Source organism: Lynx rufus, unplaced genomic scaffold, assembly GCF_022079265.1.
Source record: "Lynx rufus isolate CCGP_SWC_20201006 ecotype Redwood Valley unplaced genomic scaffold, mLynRuf1.p SCAF_7, whole genome shotgun sequence".
Lineage (NCBI taxonomy): Eukaryota > Metazoa > Chordata > Mammalia > Carnivora > Felidae > Lynx > Lynx rufus.
Window position 1 is genome coordinate 133,362,000 of NW_025814889.1, and position 23,526 is coordinate 133,385,525.

Consider the following 23,526-nt stretch of genomic DNA (forward strand, 5'->3'; position numbering starts at 1 on the left):
GCAGGCTCCAGGCTCCGAGCTGCCAGCCCAGAGCCCGACGCGGGGCTCGAACTCACGAACTGTGAGATCATGACCTGAGCTGAAGTCGGATGCTTAACTGACTGAGCCACCCAGGCGTCCCAGGAAAGAAAATGTTTTTAAGAAAATCATAAGGAAGAGAAAATACATTTATAGTACTGTCCTGTAAAAAATCCACATAGAAATGGACCCACGCAGTTCAAACCCATGTTCACTCCAGAGTGAACTGTATATAATAATCTGCATCCCAGAATCATGCCCGGAAATTAAACTGATAGCAATGGTGAGTCCTGGGTAAGGGTAGTGGGAGAGGGGACTTGTCCCTATCACTTGAATTTTTTTAAGTGAGAATTAAATTTAAAAGGATCGGCCTGAGTAATCAAATTTGAAAATTAAAACTATGCCATGTTAGAGGTGGTACTAGTAAAGTGGATATAATTTATTGGATATGTCTGTCTTTCAACTTGGCATATTCCCTAGGAGAGATGTAGGTCTGATCACGTCCCATGAGTAAGGTTAGGCACTGGGCTTGGAGGAGCTCTTGAAGTTTAGCAGGTCTGGCAGTAATCTAGTCCAGGGCCCACGGAATCTTCCCAACTGTGTGTGAATCTCAAGACAGTTTGGCTGCTCCGCAAGAGGACCGAGAAAACCAGAGTGCTTCAAATAGTTTCAGTGTTACTTGTGACTCAGTTAAGAGTTTATAGTACGGATGGCTATATATGATCCGGTGGTAGGATTGTAGTATAGTTCTGAACATTTCAAAATGACTTTTGAAAGAATTTGCCATTGCTTATACCTTAGAAGGAAAATAGTGCTGTAGATGACTTCAACTAGATAATTCAAAATGTTGATTTCAGAGCCAAATGTTATGTTTATCTTGAGTACGAGTGCATCTGATACAGAGGTTCACAACCCTGTGGGGAAAGTAAGGAAGCTGTTCTGCAAAAACTGGTTTCCAGAGTTCTTGAAAATTGCCCAGTTTCCCTTGCCTGCCCTTCCCGTGCTTCAACTCCTTTTCCCTCTCTGAACATAAGCAAGCATCTGAGCCCGCCTACCAAGCAAGCAAAGGACTGAGCTGGCCGCTGTATCCTTCTAAACTTGTCTGGCAACAAGATATGTAATGATGGGTTACTTTGTGAAACTGGTACAGAATTTAGATACCTGGTGAGTCTAGAGAAGAAGTCATGTTTAGCCTGTGCAGAAACTAATCAGAACAGAGAACTGAAAATTAGGATTGTCCTCTTGATAGTCTGTAATTGACAAAAAAATGAAAGAATCGAATCTATCTCTGAGGTGCTGAGGGTCACACACAACTACATAGCTGTTATCCTCCGTGAGGGCCAGACCCATCTGGGAAGTTCCAGCCAGTTTCTTCAACTCTCCCCAGTGCTGTTTAATGGGAAGGCTCCAGGCTCTACACTGGCGTGCTGAGTTATCAGGAACATGTCAGGATTTAGTTCAGCTTATGTTTATTGAACTGCTCGATACCAAATTCAAAGATGTGTCACCACAGAGAACCTTTGTTGTCAAAGAGCCCCTGTTGAGTGTGGAAATCAGACCCTCAGACGCTACTGATATTATATGGTATGTCTTAGGGGAGGGACACTTTGTGCAGCCAAGGAGGGTACAGAAAACTTTCAGGAGATAATACCTGAGGCAGATCTTGCAAGAGGAGTGGATGAGAATCAGGCTAAGGGCCCTCAGCAGACATTAGTGCATGTGTTGTGGGCAGGGGAACCACATGCAATTCCCGTGAATAGGATATGAAGGATATGATGGGGCTAGAGAGATCTTGAATTTTGCCCTAAGGGTAGTGGGTAGTTATTGATTGAATTTGAGCAGTGATCTATTCAGAGGCCACATTTGCTTTTTAGAAAGAAAGATTGCTGGGACAACAGTGTCTGTAGTAGAAGGATAGGGCTAATAATGAAAATATCACCAGTACTCACCACAGCTCAATTCTATCTGGGATTTATTTATTCAAACACTGTTAAAAAAATAAGCAAAGGGAGAGTGATGACAGGTAAGAGGGCAGCAAGGTGCTTTCAAGATTCCCTGAAGCACACTCTCAAACACTGCAGCATGATGTGGGACTAAAGCTGTACCTCATAATCTGCAGCCTTGGGAAATGGAACGCACTTTCTCGGACAGAAACATTAAGTTTCTTGATCATGAGACAAGGGCACAACTTCCAAATAGTGACAGACTTTCAGACAGCAGTGCGGGTTCTAATCACAGGCGAGTTTCTGTTGGGCTTGTGCGACCTTGTTTTGGCCACTTTTGCACACACACAGAAGTCCAACCTTAAGCAGGATCTCCTTCTGGTATTTGTTTCTGCCATTGTAAAAGGAAGGGACTGCCTTGGGACCTCTAAATGTCTAATATTAAGTGGCTTTCATTTCATATATCTGTATGTTCACATGTGAGTATGTATTTCATATATAAAGAGAGAGACATTCCATCATGAAATAAACACAATTTTCCTTGCATTTATTAGCAACTTGCTATGATCTGATTTGATTTTGAAGAGGCCATTCCAGCCATTAACTGGGAACGGACGCACTGGGGAGGAGCAAGAGTAGAGGCAGGAGACCAGCTAAGAGGCCTCCACAAGTGAGGGATGATGATGGCAGTGGGAAAGAAGAATTCACATACTGTGAATCAGAAGTGACAGGTTGCTGACAAGCTGAGAGAGGGCTGGGATAGGGCAAGAAATCTAGGATGAACCCGAGGTTCTGACCCAAGCAACTGGGTGGAGGATAAGACAGTGGAGACTGGAGAATGAAGTCCGGGAGGGCAGTGAAGAGTGCTCTTTGGGATGCATTAAATCTGAAGTGATTATGAGACACCCTCATGTCAAATGGAGAAGTTGGAAAGGCAACTTGGCATTTTCCTGATAGAACAAATAAGGTAAAATAAAGGATAGAGGTTTAATACAGGTTTTAGTGTTTCAGTTCACATTTTTAAAAAAAGATTTTATGTGTTTGTTTTGTTCGTTTTTAAGTAGGCTCTATGCCCAGCATTGAGCCCGGTGTGGGGCTTGCACTCACGACCTGGAGATCAAGACCTGAGCTGAGATCAAGAGTTGAATGCTTAACTGACTGAGCCACCCGGGCGCCCCTCAATTTTATTCTAAGTAATCTTTACACCCAATGTGGGGCTCGAGCCCAACCCCAAGATCAAGAGTTGCACACTCCACTGACTGAGCCACCCAGGTGCCCCTCGGTTCACATTCCTAACCACTTGCCTTTATTAAGCGTGCAGTTGGTGCCCTGCCCTATACTAGGTGTTTTATATGTATTCCATTTAAACTTCCAAAGAACCCTATGAGGAAAGTGCTATTGTTGTTCTCAGTGTTGAATGAGGAAGCTGAGGCTTGAGAGGCTAGGCCGCTGGCCTCGCAGTCCGTGGTGGTAGACAGAAGAGCCCGGATTTGTGCTGGGCTGCCTGAATTCAGAACCGTGCGCTGCCATCTTGCTGTGAGCACGCAGCTCATTGTGATTTTTTTCTCTTTTCAGGGTTTTGGTTTTTTGCACTGAATGTAGTCTAGACTCATCTTCACGGGCTTGTGTTGCCCCAGAATACTGTCGAAGGTAAGTTTTTAAAATTTAAATCTGTGTATTGGCAGTGAGATGGGAGAGTCTTCATCTTAAAAAGAAGAAAAGTACATTTTGACGTTATCACTCCTTCCCCAGGTTGTTCCATGAGGGTCTTTAAAGTGGCCACCACATCATCACATCAACTGATTGCATTTCTACTTCAGTAGGTCCCTTTAAAAAGCACATCAATCTAAATGATTGACACTAACATTCGGTACCTCATCCTTTTTATAAAGCTAGAATTTGTTATTAGGATTTAGCAATCCCACAGTTTCCTGTGAGCATATTCCTAGCTTGTCTGCCTCTAGCCTGTCCTTACTCCCGTCTGTCGTCCACCTTACTGCCAGAACCAGCCTTCTAAATGATATATTTACCTGTGTCACTCCTTTGCTTAAACAGCTCTCATGGCTCCCAGTTGCCACAGATACCATCCTATAAACCACTTCAAAATCTAATTCTAATCAATGTTTCTGGCTGCTTTTTTAGTGAGCCCCTATCTGTTGTAGGCCTTACTAGGCCATTTTCTATTTCCCATATATTTAGTTGTCTTTCATGGCTTTGTGCCTTGGTCAATGCTTTTCTCTTTGGTTAGAGTTTGGAACAAGAGGGGAAAATACAAGCTATCCACTCTTCTTTCCTGTATCTTTCCTACTGTCCCCTTCTCCCAGACCCTCTGGGCAGAATTTCTTTTTCATCTGTATTCTAGGAGGGCCTGTTATTATTACAGTAATAAAGCAGGGTTTTACAGTAGAGTTATTTATTTGTCTCTGCCTCCTTTACTAGTCTATAAACCCTTTGAGACTTCTTGGAAAGGAGCTAACTGGTTTTTCAGTGCCTATTGGCTGCTCCGAGATACCTTGCTGAGTGCTATGCGTATAGTATTTAATTTAATCCTTACAACCCCTCCTCCTGACCAGTATTATGGATGAAAATAATGAAGATCAGAAAGTTAAGTGCCCAAGATTACACAGCTAATAAGTGACAAAGAATACTGATTTTGCTCCTTCAAAGCCAAAGCTCATTCTGCTACACCACTCCAGCTGAGCCCTGGGTGGCATGTGGTAGGGACCCAGTAGATATTTATTGAATTGATATCTATTGCAATTTAAATAAAAAGGACTTTAGTTGATTCAGTCACGCCTACATAGAAATATATTGAGTGTCTATTAAATTCCAGGTATACAGTTTTAAGCAAACTGTGTATACAGACATTAATGAGATACAGTGTCTGGTGTCAGAGGGTTGACAGTCTACTAAGGGAGGCATCTATGTAAGGAAGTAAAGTCAGTGGCATGTTATAGATCACGTACTAGATTTCAGACAAGATCCGCTGGGGACTCTGAGGAAGGAATCACCAGTTCTGCCTGGTGGTGGATCCGGAAACACTTTGTAAAAGCTGAGTCTTGAGTGATGAGAGTAGGTATTCTCTGGCGGTACCCGGGGAAACAAAGGCAGAGGGAGTGGTACAAGCAGAAAGATGGAAACCAGAAACAATCTGGCATATTCGTGAAGCTGTAAGTAGTTCATTACGGCTGGAACAAAGGGAAGAAGAGGTCTGGCCCACGACCCTGGAAGACACAGGTGAGGGCTGGATCCCGGAGGGCCTTGAAAACATTAACATATTTGCCAACTTTTAGAGAAGACCTGGCGCAGATGCTGTGTGATGTATGGTTTTACTCATATCTGGTCATTAACACTTGTCGAGTCCTGTCCCATGTGCGCCGAAGCACTGCCAGGTCATGACTGTCGGTCACTTACCATGGATGGCAAGCTGGTGATAGCTCTGAGGCGGAATCATGTGCTGAAGCAGAAATCAAATGCTTATGTTGTCACGTCATCTTTGACAACTTTACTACCACTTGTACGCCCCCTCCAGGACCTTTTCACACAAGTGGACTTTGCCTTGACTTTTCATCAGTCTGGTAACACTGATACACTTGGCCCCTTTGTCACTTCACAAGTGGAACCCCTAACTCAACCGTATACTTCCGCATTGCCTTCTTTATTTTCCCTCCATTTTGTCAAAAGGGCAGTAAAACTCAAGTAGACTGTTAGACACAACTATAAGCCTTGGCTTCAAACAAGAATGTCACCAAGGTTTTTTCAAGCAACACCTTAAAAATATTAAGAATAGTTCCAAAACCACGCACGCGCACACACACACACACACACACACACAGAGTAAATTAAAGAAAGAACAAATAGAAAAATAGCTGTTGATATGACATATAGTAAGTAGACAGATACATGGTGTTAATCAGGAAAGATTTTTCGAAATAAAAATTGACTGGATGCTAGGAGGATAGAGAGGCTGATTGGCAGTGAGGGGAAGGGCTTTCAAATGTGGTGTGGACTGCATAGATAGAAATTAAGTTAGCAAGTTGTGTGCAGAGAATAGGAAGATTTTCCAGAGTGAAGTGGTATAGTGGGTACACGGGGAGTAGCTAGAAATAGAGCTGAAAAGTTTATGAAGTAAAAGTCTGCTATTCATGTTATGGTAATGGGACGGTTGGGAAAATCAGACTGATGCAGAGGAGAGGTTCTGAAGCGGAGAAGTTGCAGATATTGGTTGGAATTGAAGGGACCTGATAAAAAACATTCTCTCCACTGCCTAAGTTCTAAACCACAGACATAGAGGGTGAGGGAGTAAGGCAGGTGGAAATCAGATTTTCACTTCTATTACTAATAAAGTTGACATAGAACTGGCTCGTTTCTAACAGCAAGTCGGTTTTCTAATACTCAGCTCTGGAACCTAACAGGTTTCTTTACCCAACAGCACTATCAGGGATAGACCTGCCTCCTAGAAGAAGGGAGGAGCAGAGCAAAACTAAGGCCCCCACGGGAAAAGGGCTGGAGGAGGGGCACGCCCAGTCTCCCTTCCAGACTCAATGACTGGACAAGTCACTTCACCCTGACAGCCTGCATTAGGGATATAAGGCCAACAGTAGTAAAGGGATATTGCCCCACATGGAAGGAAACATTGAGAGCCAGCAAGTTTTCCTCCCCTAACCCGTGCTGGCTCTTGTCTCCTCATGCATTGGTCTGAAGTATAATCCAGGTCTTGTGAGGTGTGTCCCTCCCCTCTAGGGCAGAGGGGGTCTCAAGACAGTCCTGCTCCCACTTTCAAGAGGACAACCCCCCACTACCACCCACTCTTCTCTCGGGTATTCTCTTGGGCAAAATTGATGAGCCAAATAGATTTTGCCCCCAGGTACCCTAAAATGGATCAGAACAGTATATAAGTTAACATCAACTCCAAGGGTCAACAAAATTGTTTCAGCACTGTCCCCACAGCCACCCAGTTAAGAAAGCACTGTCCTGCTCAGGAGCAATAATACCTGATCAAATTATATTCCCAAAACGCAGTACTCAGTCTTACTAAAGGCTGTCGCAAAGCCACGGTGGCATCCGAGGGAGGGATCTGAGAATCAATTTGAAGTCCGGAAAAGATGGGAAAGTGATTTCGTAGGCAAAAGTAGTGAATATCCCAGGCAATACTGGATGATAAAGAACCTGTAAGGTTCTTTGATCTCCACCTGCCTTATTGAGGGAGGGAAGACGGCTGAGGTCCTCTTGTTTGAGCCTCTCCAAGGTATCCAGTTGGCCCATGCCAGTGTGCGCCATCCATGACGTGGACACTTCCACCCGATTTGGAAAACTCTGCCAGCAGGAGGTGAAATTTGGAACTGGGCCTTTCCTATGTCTGGAAAAAACCCAACCAATGTACACTGTCTTCTGCTTTAAAGATTAATCCTTGAAGCATCTCCTTCTTTTTGCAATATTTAGGGATTTATAGTAGTGGCAGCCCCAGGTACCAAGTTCCCTGCCTCCCTCTAGAAGTTCCCTGCCTTCCTGCCTTTTAGGAGTATAGTGAGAAACCTCTTCATTTCCATTGCCTGTGTAAGCCGAGCACAAACAATTCAAACGTAGAACCTCACTGGTTTCGTAGCACATACGCTGTTTGAAATTCAGCTGCCTCGCAGCTTATGCACAGCAAATAATTGTTCCCCTCGTTAATATCTAAAAGGCCTGTATGAAGAAAGTCTCTTTTCCCTAAAGTCTAATCTTTGCCTCAGCCATGCCTGCTTAGGAAAAGCTGTGCCTGCATAATTCAAGGTCAGGCAGCAGCCTTCTGTACTTTGAGGCCACCCAAGCCTGCTAATGCTCTATTCCCTTTGCTGAGGCCAGCACGGCTGGCATTTGCTTGCTAGGCCAGAGTGGCCGATGTAGGCTGAGGCCGCTTGCACGGCTGACATTTCGATGAGCTTTTCAGTACCGTCGCCGCCGCCTGCCACCACCGCCACGACTGACTGTGGCCCATTTCTTTGCTGTCGCCAGCAAAGCCCACGTGCCTGGTGTATGCCGTCTCGTCTCTATAGAAACAGCCACTTACCTGAAGACAAAGTTACCATAACTACAGTCACCACTAATGTCAAAATACAGCGTGGCTGGTGGTTTGTAAGCTTCTAATTCAGCCTCAGTAGTGTAAACCTGGTATTTGACAGTAAAAACTCGTGTGGCCTGATGCAACCTCTACAAGGGTAAAGCATGTTGCTCTCTCACTAAAGACCAAGGCCCAAAGTCCTGACCCAACAGAAGCCTTAGAAATTCCATATGCATTTTATTTCACTCCTCCAATTTTCCTTCATGTGTGTTTACCAAAACTCTAGTCCCATGCACCAGATAGTATGGTCTTTGAGAGACCCAGTAAATAGCACTCTTTTTCCCTTGGCTGAGTTCTGTATCAATTGAGAAATCAGATAAAAGAGTGGGGCATTTATTACTAATAAAGCTATAGTGGGGAATGTGGCTTACATCTACAGGCAAGTGAACTTCCTAGCACTGAACAGGCTTACCTAGTCCCGGGCAATTGTGAGGGGCCTTCATTTAGGGGAACTAGCACAGAGGAAAATGCATGCTCCTTGGGGGCAGCTGGCTTCCGAAAGGAAGAGAGAAGGGCTGACCTCACAGGCCTTGTTTCTCCTTCTGACATTAGAAAAGATCCATTGGGACGGGACTTGTGGAAGGTGGAGAGAGGAGTCAGAGGGAAAGCTCGGGAGAAGCGAAGGAGGGTTCCTCTTTTCCAGCACATTAAAATGGAAATGGCACAGAAATCATTGGGGTGTTTTTCTTCATCAGCTGTGCTTGTAATGTATCATCTATGAGATACAGTCTATTTCTGTAAAGCGGAATGAGCACTTAAGGACATTTGTGAGGTAATTTGCATACGACATCTTTCTAGGTAGGTTACTGAGTGTTTCCGGTGCTATTAATTTAATTTTCATAGAAAGAACAAGTTTGTTTCTGCACAACTGTCAATAACAGATGAGGGGCAAAACCAGCTCAAGAAAGCCTGTTTCACTTGCTGGAAGCCTGTGTTTCCCGCAAGGAATGGGCAGCGTCAGTTCGTCTGGAGTGAGTGAGGGGGGATGATTAGCAGACCTCCCACTGTACCAATTTTACAGTTCATTTCATGTCCCATAAATACACATCGGTTCCCCAAAAACCCCATTAGGTGAGCACAGTAGATTTTTTGATGCTCTTCTCCCACCCAACAGATGAGGAAACAGATTCCCACACCAGAACCACATTACCTGCCTCCCAAGGTGCTGCGTTTATCAAGAGATTCTCTGCCCACACAAAAGATAGTACGTGCCAAGCTTCTTTCTAGCTTTTAGATTTTGTAGCTATGAACCTTTTAAAGTATTAGAGAGGTTTTAAATTATTAGTTACCTGTATTACATGGAGATTTGTGTCAGTTTGAGTAATTATTGTTCAGTAATTACATATTTAATGAATTAATTTGAATGTTACATATGCTTTTAGTAGTTTCCTTTTGGAAACTACTAAAATTTTAATTCATAAAATTTTAACCAATGATTCATTTTATTCTTAGGGGAAAAATTAGTACTTTTTATTGTCTTGCCCTAGGATAGCCCATTCTCATGTAAAAGTAAATTAACTGATATTTAGCTTATTAAGCAAATTCTCTTAAAATAAAAAAGTGGGATCAACCATTAGCGTGTACCCTTATTTCAGTTATAAAATACAATGAGGGGCGCCTGGGTGGCTCAGTCGGTTAAACGTCCGACTTCAGCTTAGATCACGATCTCACGGTTTGTGAGTTCAAGTCCAGTCTGGCTCTGTGCTGACAGCTGGGAGCCTGGAACCTGCTTCGGATTCTGTGTCTCCTTCTCTGTCTGCCCCTCCACTGCTCACGCTCTGTCTCTCTCTCAAAAATAAATAAACATTAAAAAAATTTAAAATATATATACCACGAATATTGAACGTAAACTATAAACCCAGGAAACCTGGACAATCTCAACGGCTTATAATGCTGTGCAGACGGGCCCACTTCTTAGGTGGACGTCCTTTCTCTCAGGTCACTATTTGTGCTGTATGAATTGCTGAAGATTTCACTATCACGTCTGCCAAAAGTCAAGAAAAAAGAGGAAAGAAATCTAGAACTGTGTAACACCCCAGTGCCTTAAACCTTTCCTAACTATCCTACCGTAAGATGGTGAAAATTCCCTCTTACCTCTCTGCTTTCTTTCTTACTAAAGATGCATGGGTGTACTTACACGCACACGCACGTGTGTTACTTACGCTCATCACTTCACTGTATCTATGGTCTTGGTGATACAATTTCAATCTAATCTTTGAAAAACCGATTTTTTCACTGAATTCCTTATTTTTTTTTTCTCTTCTTACCTCTTCCAGGCGGTATTTGTGTGTTTCTGCAGAGTTTTGCACAGAGTCTGTTCCAATGCAAACCAATGAGGGAGAAGTGTCGGAAGAAAGCAGTTCCAAGGTCAGTGGACTACTAAAGATGCAAACGGTTGGAGTAGGAATTAAAAACAGAGGCAGAGGAGTGGGTGTTTTGTTTTAGGTGAATTTAGGAATTAGCTTGATTTAGATTCAAACCTAACCTAAGGTTGAGAAGATTTTTTTCTTTTTGATCTCCATTTTTGTTATGCCCCATGAGCAATTTAAAACAAATTTTACTGAACTCACAGAGAACTTTATGCTTCATTTGTACAACGGTAGCACTTTATCTTTTAACATTTTATTGTGCAAGTTCTATATTCTTATTTTAAAAATTAAAATGAGTCAGAAGTATTTGAGGTAAAAAGTAAAAGCCTGTCCCTTATTCCTGCCTCACAGAGACATTATTTAGACAGTTATTTTTAAATTATTTAGACAGTTTTTCAAAAACTTTTTAACGTTTATTCATTTTTTGAGAGAGAGAGAGAGAGACAGAGACAGAGCACGAGTAGGGGAAGGGCATAGAGAGAGGGAGACACCGAATCTGAAGCAGATTCCAGGCTCCGAGCTGTCAGCGGAGAGCCTGATGCGGGGCTTGAACTCACAAACCGTGAGATCATGACCTGGCCAAAGTGGGACGCTTAACCAACTGAGCCACCCAGGCGCCCCATAGACAGTTTTTATTATAAATGTTTAAACAATAATTTGTTAGGTTTGGTTTTTCAAACTAGGGCTTGAATGTCACCATGTGTCTATGTATATCTCTGTGTTTGACTCCATGTCCTGACTCATTCTCTACCTGGTCACGTGGGACTGTCAGTATCACCTTCGTGTCTCTCTCCTTTCAAAATTGTCCCTAGTCCTTCCTGGGCACACCAAGGGTATCTCACCCTGTGTCCTGGACAGTGCCCAGCACCTATCGCTTCATCTGCTGTCCTGGACCTTCCTGAGGGGAGTCTTTCTGTTGCTGCCAGTGCTCCTGGTACTCTCTGTGGGAGGGCTTTTCCCTCTGGTCACTAGAATGCAATTTTGTATGACCTAATCGCTTTCTTGCAGAGACTTCAGCTGATTTAGTAAAAGCCGCTATTGTAAATACTGAAAGAAGACAAGTTGACAGAGTTATTATTAATGTAAAACTTCAGAAGTCCTTGAATCCTTTGGAGGCACAGTGACTATTTCTTATATTTTTCCCAAGGACCACTTCAGGGCTTATTTAATTTCCCTGCTGTGTACGTAAGAGAGAAAATTGAATAGCGCTAACACAGTTACCCATGAATCTGTCTTATTGTTCCACACTTTAGAAGTTAAATATGAAAATTATGTTCTGTAAAAAGTCTTTGATGACATATCAAGAAATCCAGAGGCGAGGAAATGTACTTCATTGGCCTGATTCCCTTAGAAAGAGACTCATCTGATCTAATTTATTTAGTATTTATGTGCCCATGTTGTCACACGGATCTGAAAGCAGATACTATTTTGTCTGTTATATGTGGCTTTGACTCGTTGAATGCAGTGATCAGTTTTCTTAGTGCCCGGTCCATATTATACAGTGGAGCTGTGCATTACTAGGGAGATTCCAGTTCTAGTGTGGATTTACAGACACATCCTGGGCTATAGCTGTTTATTTATGTTTTCTCTTTTATTCTTTTAAAATGAGGTATTATAAAAAATGATACACATTTATAGTCACTTAATTAATTCACAAACACTTATGGGATGCCAGGTATGTGCTGATGTCCTAGGTGGCATGCAGAGTTACATAAGGCAGGGTCTCTGCATGTTGGGAACCTCTGGTCTCGTTGAGGGAGTTAACCATAGCATAAGGGTGACGATAGTGGTGTTAACTGTGGTATTGGCAGCTGGGTCAGAGCAATGAATTCCTTCTGGAAGGAAGCTTCATGATAGAGGAGGTAGCACTTGGGTTTTGTTGGAAAAATAAGAGGTTCTTTGTTTGTTGGTGAGTGGTGGATAGGAATAGGAAGGGCACTTAAGTAGAGTGAACCCTACGTAGCACATGTAACTGTTCATGAAGTCTAATAGGAGACAGTGAAAAGGTTTGAGTGTGTTTTTTAGATATCTTGCTGTGTATTAAACCACACCAAAAATTAGTGGTTTAAAACCACCATTACAATCTCCTGGGCAGAAGAATTCTGATTCATTTACGTAGATTACTTCACCCTCAAGGATGCGGAACATAACTTCCCCTTCCTCAAGTGTGGCTTCACACAGTGGGGAGCCTGACCAGCAGCATCTCGGCCAGGTGGTCAAGGTCTGCATCGACAGGATAAGTCATGGTTATAGATAGGATGGACCTTTGATGTGATGTGCTGAAATGGCACCTTACTTCAGTGGTCTTCTTCCCCCAAACCCATTACGCCACCCTAATCCTGAGAGAGACATCAGGCAGATCCCGATAGAGGGATGTCCTACGAAACACCTGACCAAGACTACCCTCAGAACTGTCAAGGGAAAACAAGATATGTCTAAGAAACCATCATAGCCAAAAGGAGCCTAAGGAGACGTGACAATGAAATGTAATGCAATATCCTGGATGAGATCCCGGAAAAGAATAAGAATATTAGGTAAGAAAAGAGAAAATCTGAATAAGGTATGGATTTTAGCTAATACTAATGTGTCAGTATTGGCTCATTAATTGTGACAAAGGTACGGAGATAAGATTAATAATAGGAGATACATATATGGGAAATCACTGCAGTGTTTTATTGTCTCTCGTGATCTGTGATTCACTGAGCTCTATAGGGCAGTTCTGCTCCAAAGTGGTATTGGCCGGGGCTGTAGTCATCCGGAGGACCAACTGGCTAGAAGTGTCCAAAATGACTCACTCACATGGCTGGCAGCTGGCAGTTCAGCTTGAGGCTGTTGACCTGAGCATCAAGGATCCTCTCCACGTGACCTCCGTACAGGGCTTGGGTTTCTCACAGCATGGCGACTGGGATCCAAGAGGGAGTACTGCATGCATGCAGAAGCCGCAGACTCAGAGGTCACACAGCTCTGTTTTCTCTACCTTGTGCTGAATTAAAGCAAGTCACAGGGCCTCCCCAGATTCAAGCGGAGGAGCCCTCTCAGGGGCATTCCACCTCTCAATGGGAGGACTGGGAGAAAATTTGAGGTCATCTTTCATCTACCCCATAGTGATTAGAGTGTTGGGTGCCAGTTGAAGAGAAGGGAATGACAGAGACCATTAGTCAAGATTGTCTTAGGCTAAGGAGGTTCAAAAACAGGCAACAGATTTCTAAAGCATGGAGGTGAGATGTGCATTTTACTTTTATGATTTGCTCTCATAACAACTAGTGTTGATGTACAGGAAAGACTAGAATATCTGTATCTTGACACTCAAAATTCTCTAAAGGAAGAGAATCTAATTGACCTGGCCCAGCCTGTGGCCTGATTTCCATTGGGTCTTGAGTTCTCTGAGTAGGATGGCAGGGACCACAGATGAAGAAGGAGACACCATGAAAGGACACGTGAACCAGGAGGCAACAACCAGCCCTCCTAGGACAGTCCCCAGTCAATGCTGATGTAATCTTCCACTACATTTCTTACCAAGGACAGACTAGAATTTTTAATTTCAGCTCCACAGCTATTTTTCACTTTCCATTTAGTATAATTTAGGTTGATATTCTAAACGAGTTGGTGTTGGCTTACTAGTTGTAGAAATTCTGTAGCTACAGGCTTGGAATGTTTATTTTTTAAGTGAAATCTGGCAAGCATAGTAAAATCATCATAAAACGGAGCAGTGGAGGGTTTGTGATCTTCTTCTCTGTACTTCTTTGTGTAGTTAAGTGTTTTATAATAAAAACAATAAAAAGACGCTCTAGAGTTTAAGAATTATAGCTATGGATTTAAGCACCCATGTGTCTTTATTAATTACCATAAATAAAAAACACTTACTGAATCAGGAAGCCAACATTTTAGTTATAATATTCTCTTTATTGTTCTCAGAGGTAACAAATGAATAAATGTAGTCTTCGTCTACAAAGGATAAAGTGATCTATTGATTGGCTTTACAACAAAGAGTTCAATGAGGTGATTTAGACTGTCTCCTGCTTAAGTTTAGGATCCCTCCATCTGAGACTGAATCCTATTTAACAAATTATAACAAGATTTTATGGCTTTTGGTATTTGAAGAGCAGACTGGGAAAGAAACCATGCAGGATAAGTATTTTTCCCATTTGTTTTCCTAGCTGGCAAACAACATAAATTAGATTGGATTCCAGGTCTGGCTCCAAGGTCCATGCTGACTTCAGTCCTCCATCCTGAAGAAGTTAAATGCGGAGTAATCGATTCTGATTACTTCTATCAGAGAAACTTCTTAGATCGTTTACCTGGGTGTGCTAGAAGGCCTACAAAGGGAGTAGGTGCTTTGTGCATTTGAATAATTCATATAGGTTTGGTGTGGACACAGGCTTTCATTTCTCTTGGGTGAATAACCAGGAGTGGAATTGCTGGGTCATATGGTAACTTTGTGTTTTATTTTTTGAAGAACTGCCAAACTGCTTTCCAAGTGGCTTCACCGTTTCCTATTCCCCCCAGAAATATATGAGGGTTCTAATTTGTCCATATCCTCACCAGTTTATTATTGTATGCATTTTTTATTCTAGTGGATATGAAATACTATATCATTGTGGTTTTGATTTGTACCTGGCATGCTTTTTAAAATGGAAATGAGGGGCGCCTGGGTGGCGCAGTCGGTTAAGCGTCCGACTTCAGCCAGGTCACGATCTCGCGGTCCGTGAGTTCGAGCCCCGCGTCGGGCTCTGGGCTGATGGCTCAGAGCCTGGAGCCTGTTTCCGATTCTGTGTCTCCCTCTCTCTCTGCCCCTCCCCCGTTCATGCTCTGTCTCTCTCTGTCCCAAAAATAAACGTTAAAAAAAAAAAAAAAAAAAAATTTAAAATGGAAATGAAAAAAATAATAATAAAGTGATAATAAGATGAGGGTGACCAGGCCCCACACTGGACTTACTGAAAGAGGATCTCAAGAGTTGGGACCCTGGGATCTATTTTTTTTTTAATTTTTTTTTTTTTTTAACATTTATTCATTTTTGAAAGTGAGAGAGACAGAGCATGAGCGGGGGAGGGGTAGAGAGACAGGGAGACACAGAATCCGAAGCAGGCTCCAGGCTCCGAGCTGTCAGCACAGAGCCCGACACGGGGCTCGAACTCTCTGACTGCGAGATCATGACCAGAGCCAAAGTCGGACGCTCAACCGACTGAGCCACCCGGGCACCCCTTGGGATCTATATTTTTCACAAGCACCCCTGGTGATCCCTAAAGCCAGTAGTACACAGATCACAGCTGAACTAAGGGGCCCTCAGAGGAGGCAGAAACCATGAATTCTTAAATTTACCTCTGAAAGGTGAGACCTACGCAAGCTTCATAGTGGGGTTCCATCTGGGGAAGGAGGATGGAGATTGAATTTGGAAAGGCTGGCTACAAGGGGGGGGGGGCTCAACTCTTCACTGCACCTATATTTTTATTTCTTTAAAAAAGAGATGGGGGAGGGGGGTGCCTGGGTGGTTCAGTCGGTTAAACGTCCGACTTGGGCTCAGGTCATGATCTCACCGTTCATGAGTTCAAGCCCCAGGTCGGGCTCTGTGCTGACAGCTGGGAGCCTGGAGCCTGCTTCGGATTCTGTGTCCCCTTCTCTCTCTGCTCCTCCCTCACTCATGCTCTGTCTGTCTCTCTCTCTCTCAAAAATAAATAAACATTAAAAAAATAATAAACATTATAAAAAAGAGAAATCTGAAGCAAATGCTATGAAGCAAATATGTTAAATCTGAGTGGTGGTTACATAGGTGTGTTTGTTATTTTCTGGACTTTTTTCTGTATCTTAAAAATTTTCTATAAAAATAGAAAATTCTGCTTTCTCTGTAGCCCCAACCATCACATTTGTATTCCATTTAGCAAAAAAAAAGAGAACTTGTCACTTCCCTTGGAAGTTGCACACTCAACTGTGCTTTTGTATTTCTTTGACCAGAATTTAATGACATGGCCACAATAAGCTTCAAATGATGTTAGAATTTGTGTTAGCTAAAATTTCTAGGTCTTGTTGCTAAAGAGGAAGTGCTTCAGTGTCTCAAAGTCAACCACATTATCCACTACACTGCTTTTATACTGGTCTTGCCCATCCTGTAGTTGTACAATTGGTTTTTTTTTTTAACTTTACTTACTAACTTTGAGGAAGAGCATGAGCGGGGGAGGGGCAGAGAGTCTCCCAAGTGGTCTCTGCACCACCACCACCAGTGCAGAGCCCAGTGTGGAGCTTGAACCCATGAATGCTTGAGATCATGACTTGAGCTGAAATCAGGAGTTAGATGTTTAACCGACTCAGCCATCCCAGCGCTCCTGATTTTTTTTTTTTTTTTAAGTAGACTCCACGCCCAGTGAGGAGCCCAATGCTGGGCTTGAACTTAAGACTCTGAGATCAAGACCTGAGCTGAGATCAGGAGTTGGACGCTTAACCAACTGAGCCACCCAGGCACCCCTACAATTGATTCTTTTAAACCTAAAGTATAAGACTTCAGAATTTTAAAAAAAAGGTTTTTCAAAAGACTAATTCAGTAAGGGAAAGGAAGATCTTTCAACAGATGGTGCTGGAGCAACCAGGTAACCATATGGAAATACATGAACCATGATTACTGTGTATGTGATTATGTGTGATTACATCACACATAAAGCCTAATTTGAGATGGATCATAGGCTAAAACTGTAAAGCTTTTGGAAGACAACATAAGAGATGTCTCTGTGATCTTAAGTAGATTGTAAAAAGCACTAACCATAAAAAAGAATAGTGATTTAGGGGCGCCTGGGTGGCTCAGTCGGTTAAGCGACCAACTTTGGCTTAGATCATGATCTCGTGGTCCATGAGTTCTAGCCCCACATCTGTGCTGACAGCTCAGAGCCTGGCGCCTGCTTCAGATTCTGTGTCCCCCGCTCTCTCTGCCCCTCCCCTGCTTGTGCTCTGTCTCTCTCTTTCAAAAATAAACATTAAAAAAAATTTTTTTTAATTCTTTAAGAACAGTTCTTCAGTTGAATTTCATTACAAAAAATTAAACATCTGCTAATATACTGACAACATTAAGAATGTGGAAAAGCTACGGACTTGGAGAAAACACTTGCAATACATTTATCTAATAAAGGTCTCATATCTAGAATATATATAGAATTCCTAAAAATCAATAAGAAAGGTAAAAACTCTGGACAAAAGACATAAATAGATATTTCACAAAATAAGATATGCAAATGGCCATAAAAATAGGATATTCAACATTATTCATGAGGGAAATGTAAGTTAAAACTAATGTGGTATTACACACTCACCAAAATTTGAAAGATTGACCATACCAAGTGTCAAAGAATGTGGAGCAACGGAACTCTCATACATTGTTAGGAGGAGTATAAACTGGTATATCTACTTCAGAAACTTTCTCAAATCTCTGATCAAGTTAAACATATGCCTACCCTATAAGCCAGATGTTCTACTTCTAAGTATGTACCTAATACACATGACTGCATATGTCCACAAAGAGATGTATGAGAATATTTGTGGTAACTTTACTTGTAACAGCCCCAAACCAGATATAGCTTAACTGTCCATCAACAAGTAAATAAATAAATGAATTATAGGATGTTCAGTGAAATACTACTAAGCTTAAAAATTAGACTTTTGAGGGGCGCCTGGGTGGCTCAGTCAGTTAAGCGTCTGACTTCGGCTTGGGTCATGATCTCACAGGGCATGAGTTCGAGCTCTGTATCGGGCTCTGTGCTGACAGCTCAGAGCCTGGAGCCTATTTTGGATTCTGTATCTCCCTCTCTCTGCCCCTCCCCCACTCACACTCTGTCTCTCAAAAATAAACATTTAAAAAATTAGACTTTTGATTCACATAAAAACATGCATGAATCTCAAAAACATTATATTGACCGGAAAAAGATGGGAACAAAAGTGTATATTCTCCCAGATTCTAATTATATAAAGTTTATGAACATGTAAAACTCATCCTCAGCGATAGAATCATTCCCCGGGGTGTGTATGAGAGTATCCAAGAGAAGAGGCTTGTGGGAGTATTCTGGGGAGATGGACATCTGCTCTCTTCATCCGTGGGGTAGTTACACGGGTACAATTGTTATCTAAAATCCACTGAGCACTACACTTAAAGTTTATGTATTTTTCTGTGAATTGTACCTCAGTTTAAAAGAGACCAACATTAGGAGCTTCTGCCCTTCCTCTTAGTCTGCTAAGACCATCTTGAATATTGTTCCTGTCATCCACTATATTAGTTGTCCTTAGCTTTATAGTTAGGAAATATATATGCTTTCCTTTCTTTTTTTTAATGAGATTTTATTTATTTATTTATTTATTTATTTATTTATTTATTTATTATTTAATGTTTATTTAGAGAGAGAGAGAGAGAGAGCAGGAGTTGGGGAGGGGCAGAGAGGGGGAGGGAGTCACATAATCTGAAACAGGCTTGGGGCACCTGGGTGGCTCCGTCGGTTAAGCGTCTGACTTCGGCTCCAGTCATGATCTCACAGCTTGGGTGTTCGAGCCCTGTGTGGGGCTCTGCACTGACAGCTTTGGAGCCTGGAGCCTGCTTCAGATTCTATGTCTCCATGTCTCTCTCTGCTCCTCCCTGGCTTGTGCTCTCTCTCTCTCTCAAAAATAAACATACATTTAAAAAAAATTAAAAAAAAAAAAAAGAATCTGAAACAGGCTTCAGGCTCTATGCTGTAGCACAGAGCCCAATACAGGAATCGAACTGAGGAACTGTGAGATCATGACCTAGGCCAAAGTTGGACACTTAACCAACCGAGCCATCCAGATGCCCCTAAAGATTTTATTTTTAAGTAATCTCTACACCCAGTGTGGGGCCCAAACTCACAACCCCAAGATCAAGAGTCTTATGCTTCACCTACTGAGCCAGTAGCTGCCCCTGCATGCTTTCTTTTAAAAAAATGGATAGGAGGGGCGCCTGGGTGGCGCAGTCGGTTAAGCGTCCGACTTCAGCCAGGTCACGATCTCGCAGTCCGTGAGTTCGAGCCCCGCGTCGGGCTCTGGGCTGATGGCTCAGAGCCTGGAGCCTGTTTCCGATTCTGTGTCTCCCTCTCTCTCTGCCCCTCCCCCGTTCATGCTCTGTCTCTCTCTGTCCCAAAAAAAATAAACGTTGAAAAAAAAAAAATTTAAAAAAATGGATAGGATTTAGCAATTAATTTGATGTGGAGGAAAAAGGAAAAGGAGATACCAATAATGACATCAAGACTTTAAGCTGAGTGACTGGAAGAAAGAGGGTGCTGCTGTTAAAAATAGGAAACACGAGGGGCGCCTGGGTGGCTCAGCTGGTTAAGTGTCCGACTTCGGCTGAGGTCCAGATCTAGTGGTTTGTGAGTTCGGGCCCCGTGTTGGGCTGTGTGCTGACAGCTCAAAGCCTGGAGCCTCCTTCGGATTCTGTGTCTCTCGCTCTGCCCCTCCCCTGCTCGTGCTCTGTCTCTGTCTCAAAAATAAATAAAACATTTTTTAAAAAATTAAAAAAAGAATAGGAAACATGAGAGAAGAAACAGGTGGGGGGAGGGTAGGATGAATTCTGTGTATCTCAAACAGAATTTGAGATAGTGTCTTTGTGGCAGTGTGTGGCAGCCAGGTGAAACCAGGAGGCTGGAAACAGGATGATTCAGGGCTGAAAATAACTGAATTGGAGAGAATCATTCAAATGGAACAGTTGAAACCGTGAGGTTAGATGAAATTTCTGTGGCAAAATGTGAAGACATGGGTTCAGTGACAGAACCTGGGGAAATAGATGTTTGGAGAGCAGTTAAGAAAGAGAAGCAGAGATTAGCAAGTTAGAGTCAGGAAATATTTATCAAACAACTTTTTGTGCCAGGTTTATAATGAACAAGACAGTCAAGAATCTCGGCACCAGGAAGTTTGCATTTTTGGTTGGGGGAGATAGACGACAAACACATAAGTAAGCGTTCCTTTTAGGCGGTGATATGTGTTAAGCCAGAGTGACTGAGTGGGGAGCTATTTTAGCTGGGTGGTCAGAGAAGGTCTGTTCAGAGAGATGCACTTGAGCTGATGCCTCAAGGATATGAAGGATGCTTCCATGTGATGATATGAGAGAATATTCCTAAGGCAAAGGCATAAATTCAAAGGCTCTAAGATTGGGTGAGAGAGAAGAAAAGAAATGGAGAGTGTAGTCTAGTACAAGGCAGAGGAGATTTTAAATGGGAGGCTCTTTGAATGATGGCTACTACGTCAACTGTTACATAGCGGACAAGGAGAAATAGAGATGCTAAGTGGCAAGGATATTCCACTTAGTAATAAAATCACTAAGAATTGAAAGAAGGATGACATTACACTAAGTAATGTATAGAATTGTTGAATCACTGTAGTGTATACTTGAAAGTGATATAACACTGTATGTTAACTATACTGCAATTAAAATTAAAAGCTTAATTTAAAAAAAGAAGAAAGCATCGAAAACGGACTCTGTCAGATATTTGCATACCTATGTTCGTAGCCGCCTTATTTACAGTGGCCAAGAAGTAAAACCAACCCAGTGTCGCTTGGCGGATGAATGGATAAACAAAAAGTGGTATATCCCAACAATGGAATAAGCTTTAGCCTTAAAAAGGAAGAAAATTCTGACACCTGCTACAACACGCATGAACCTTGAAGACATTATGCTTAGTGAAATAAGCCAGTCACCAAAGGGCAAATCCTGTATGATTCTTATTTGTATAAGGTGCCTAGGGTGGTGCCTCATAGAAACAGAGAACAGCGTGGTGGTTGCCAGGGACTGAAGGGAGAGGGGAAGAGAAAGTATAAAGTTTCAGTTTGGAAAGATGAGAAAAATTCCGAAGATGTATGCTGGTGATGGTTGCACGGCAATGTGAACATACTTAATGCCATTGAACTGCATGCGTAAAAATGGTTAAAATACCACAATTTTAAAAAGATTTTATTTTTAAGTCATCTCTATACCCAACATGGGGCTCGAAATTATAACCCTGACACCAAGAGTTGCATGCTCCACCAAATGAGCCAGCCAGGTTCTCCTAAGACACCATAATTTTTCAAAAATCCATTGGGACTTCTGCTACTGAGCAAGATGGAGTATCAGGGACAGAATTTACCCTCCCACTGGAAATAACCACTTAAAAGTAGACAAAATATAGATAGATGGATATATATATATATATACACACACACATATATATATACATACATACATATACATGTATAAACATGTATTATACATATTTTTATATATATGTGTGTGTATATATATGTGTGTATATATATGTATATATATGTATATATATGTGTATATATATATATATATATATATATAGGACACAAAAGGAACAGACTGTTTCAAAGTAATCTGTGTTCTAGAACAAAGCTCAAAAATATTTTTGGAATATTTGTAAATGGGAATACAAAACATTCAGTACTTAGCAGTGTAAAATTTGTAATATCTGGTATCCAAGCAAAGATCATCAGACACGTAAAACCCAGGAAAATACAGACCATAGTGAAGGAAAAAAAATCTGTTGAAATCAACCCACAACTGACACAGATTAAAATTAGCAGACAGGAATATTAAAATACTTACTATAATTGTATTCAGATATTTAAGAAGTCAAGTAGAAATGTGGAAGATAAGACTCAAATCAAATTTCTAGAGTTGGGTATGTGGGTGGCTCAGTTGGTTGAGTGTCCAACTCTTGATTTTGGCTCAAGTCATGATCCCAGGGTTATGGGATCAACCCTGCATTGGGCTCTGTGCTGAGCGTAGAGCCTGCATAAGATTCTTTCTCTCCTGCCCATCTCCCCCATTGCATGCTCTCTAAAATAAGTAAATAAATAAAATTTAAAAATGTTTCTAGAGTTTACAACTATAATGTCTGAGATGAAAAATATACTGGATGAGATTAGTGACAGATTAGACATTGCAGAATAAAAGATTAGAGAATTTAAAGTCATGCTAATAGAAAATATCCAATATGAAACACAGGAAAAAGAGTAAAGAACAAATATGGAAAGATGATGAGGGTGCTGTACAAAACTTCAGACAGTCTAATGTAAGTGTAATTGTAGTCTCTGAAAAAGAGGGAAGGAAGTAGAAAAGAAAAATCTAGGAAATAATGGCCCCAAATTTGATAAAAACTGTAAACCCACAGATCCAAGAAGTTATATGTTCCTTAAAAAAATAAAAAAGAAGTTATATGTTCTTGACAGATGAAGAATACCACACTAAAGCACATCATAATCAAATTACTCAAAATGAGCGATAGAGAAAATCTTAAAACCAAAAGACAATGGACACTGTTAACAGAGGAACAAGGATAAGAATTTGCCTTTAAAAACAATGCAGCGGTCTTTAAAGTACTGAAAGAAAAACTGTTAACCTTGAATTCTATAAGCAGTGAAATTTCTTTCAAGAATGAAGGCTAAATAAAATCTATTTCTTTTTTTTTTAATGTTTACTTATTTTTGATAGAACACAAGCGGGGGAGGAGAAGAGAGAGAGGGAGACACAAAACCCGAAGCAGGCTCCAGGCTCTGAGCTGTCAGCACAGAGCCCAGCACGGGGCCCGAACCCACAGACCATGAGATCATGACCTGAACCAAAGTCGGACGCTTAAGCAATTGAGCCACCCAGGTGCCCCTAAAGTCTATTTCAAACACACAAAAGCTGAAATAATTCATCATCAGCATACCCATACTATAGGAAATGTGAAAGGGAGACTGAAAGGGATGCCAGATGGAAATATGAATCTACACAAAGAAATGAAGAGCTCAGGAAATGGAAACTACATGGGTAGATATAGAAGACTTTTTCTATTATTTAAACCTTTTAAAAAGGGAATTGATTGTTTGAACAAAAGTTCTGCAGATGCGTTGTGTGTTGATATCTGTATAATGTACAATAACAGTAGCATGAAGTCCAAGACGGGAAGGTAGAAGAATACTATTGTAGGTTCTTATGTTGTATATAAATTAGTATAATCTCACTTGAAGAGAGGGGGATACTTCCCAACTCCTTTTGTGAGGTCAGGATTACTCTGATACCAAAACCAAAGACATTGCGAGAAAACTACAGAACAGTGTCTCTCATGAAGTA

The 23,526-nt window shown here is 41.7% G+C and overlaps 1 protein-coding gene across 3 annotated transcripts in view; it reads left to right on the forward strand.

The window, feature by feature from the left end:
* Nucleotides 1-23,526, forward strand: part of TNRC6B (trinucleotide repeat containing adaptor 6B) — a 244,734-nt gene that overhangs the window by 58,491 nt on the left and 162,717 nt on the right. For 2 of the 3 annotated variants that reach the window (XM_047066093.1, XM_047066100.1), the window contains exons 2-3: nucleotides 3,537-3,611; nucleotides 10,338-10,428. In XM_047066093.1, coding sequence (XP_046922049.1) covers nucleotides 10,384-10,428 — 45 coding nt within the window. In that variant the 5' untranslated portion in view covers nucleotides 3,537-3,611; nucleotides 10,338-10,383. The remainder of the gene's footprint in view (nucleotides 1-3,536; nucleotides 3,612-10,337; nucleotides 10,429-23,526) is intronic. The other variant, XM_047066095.1, reaches the window with a different exon arrangement.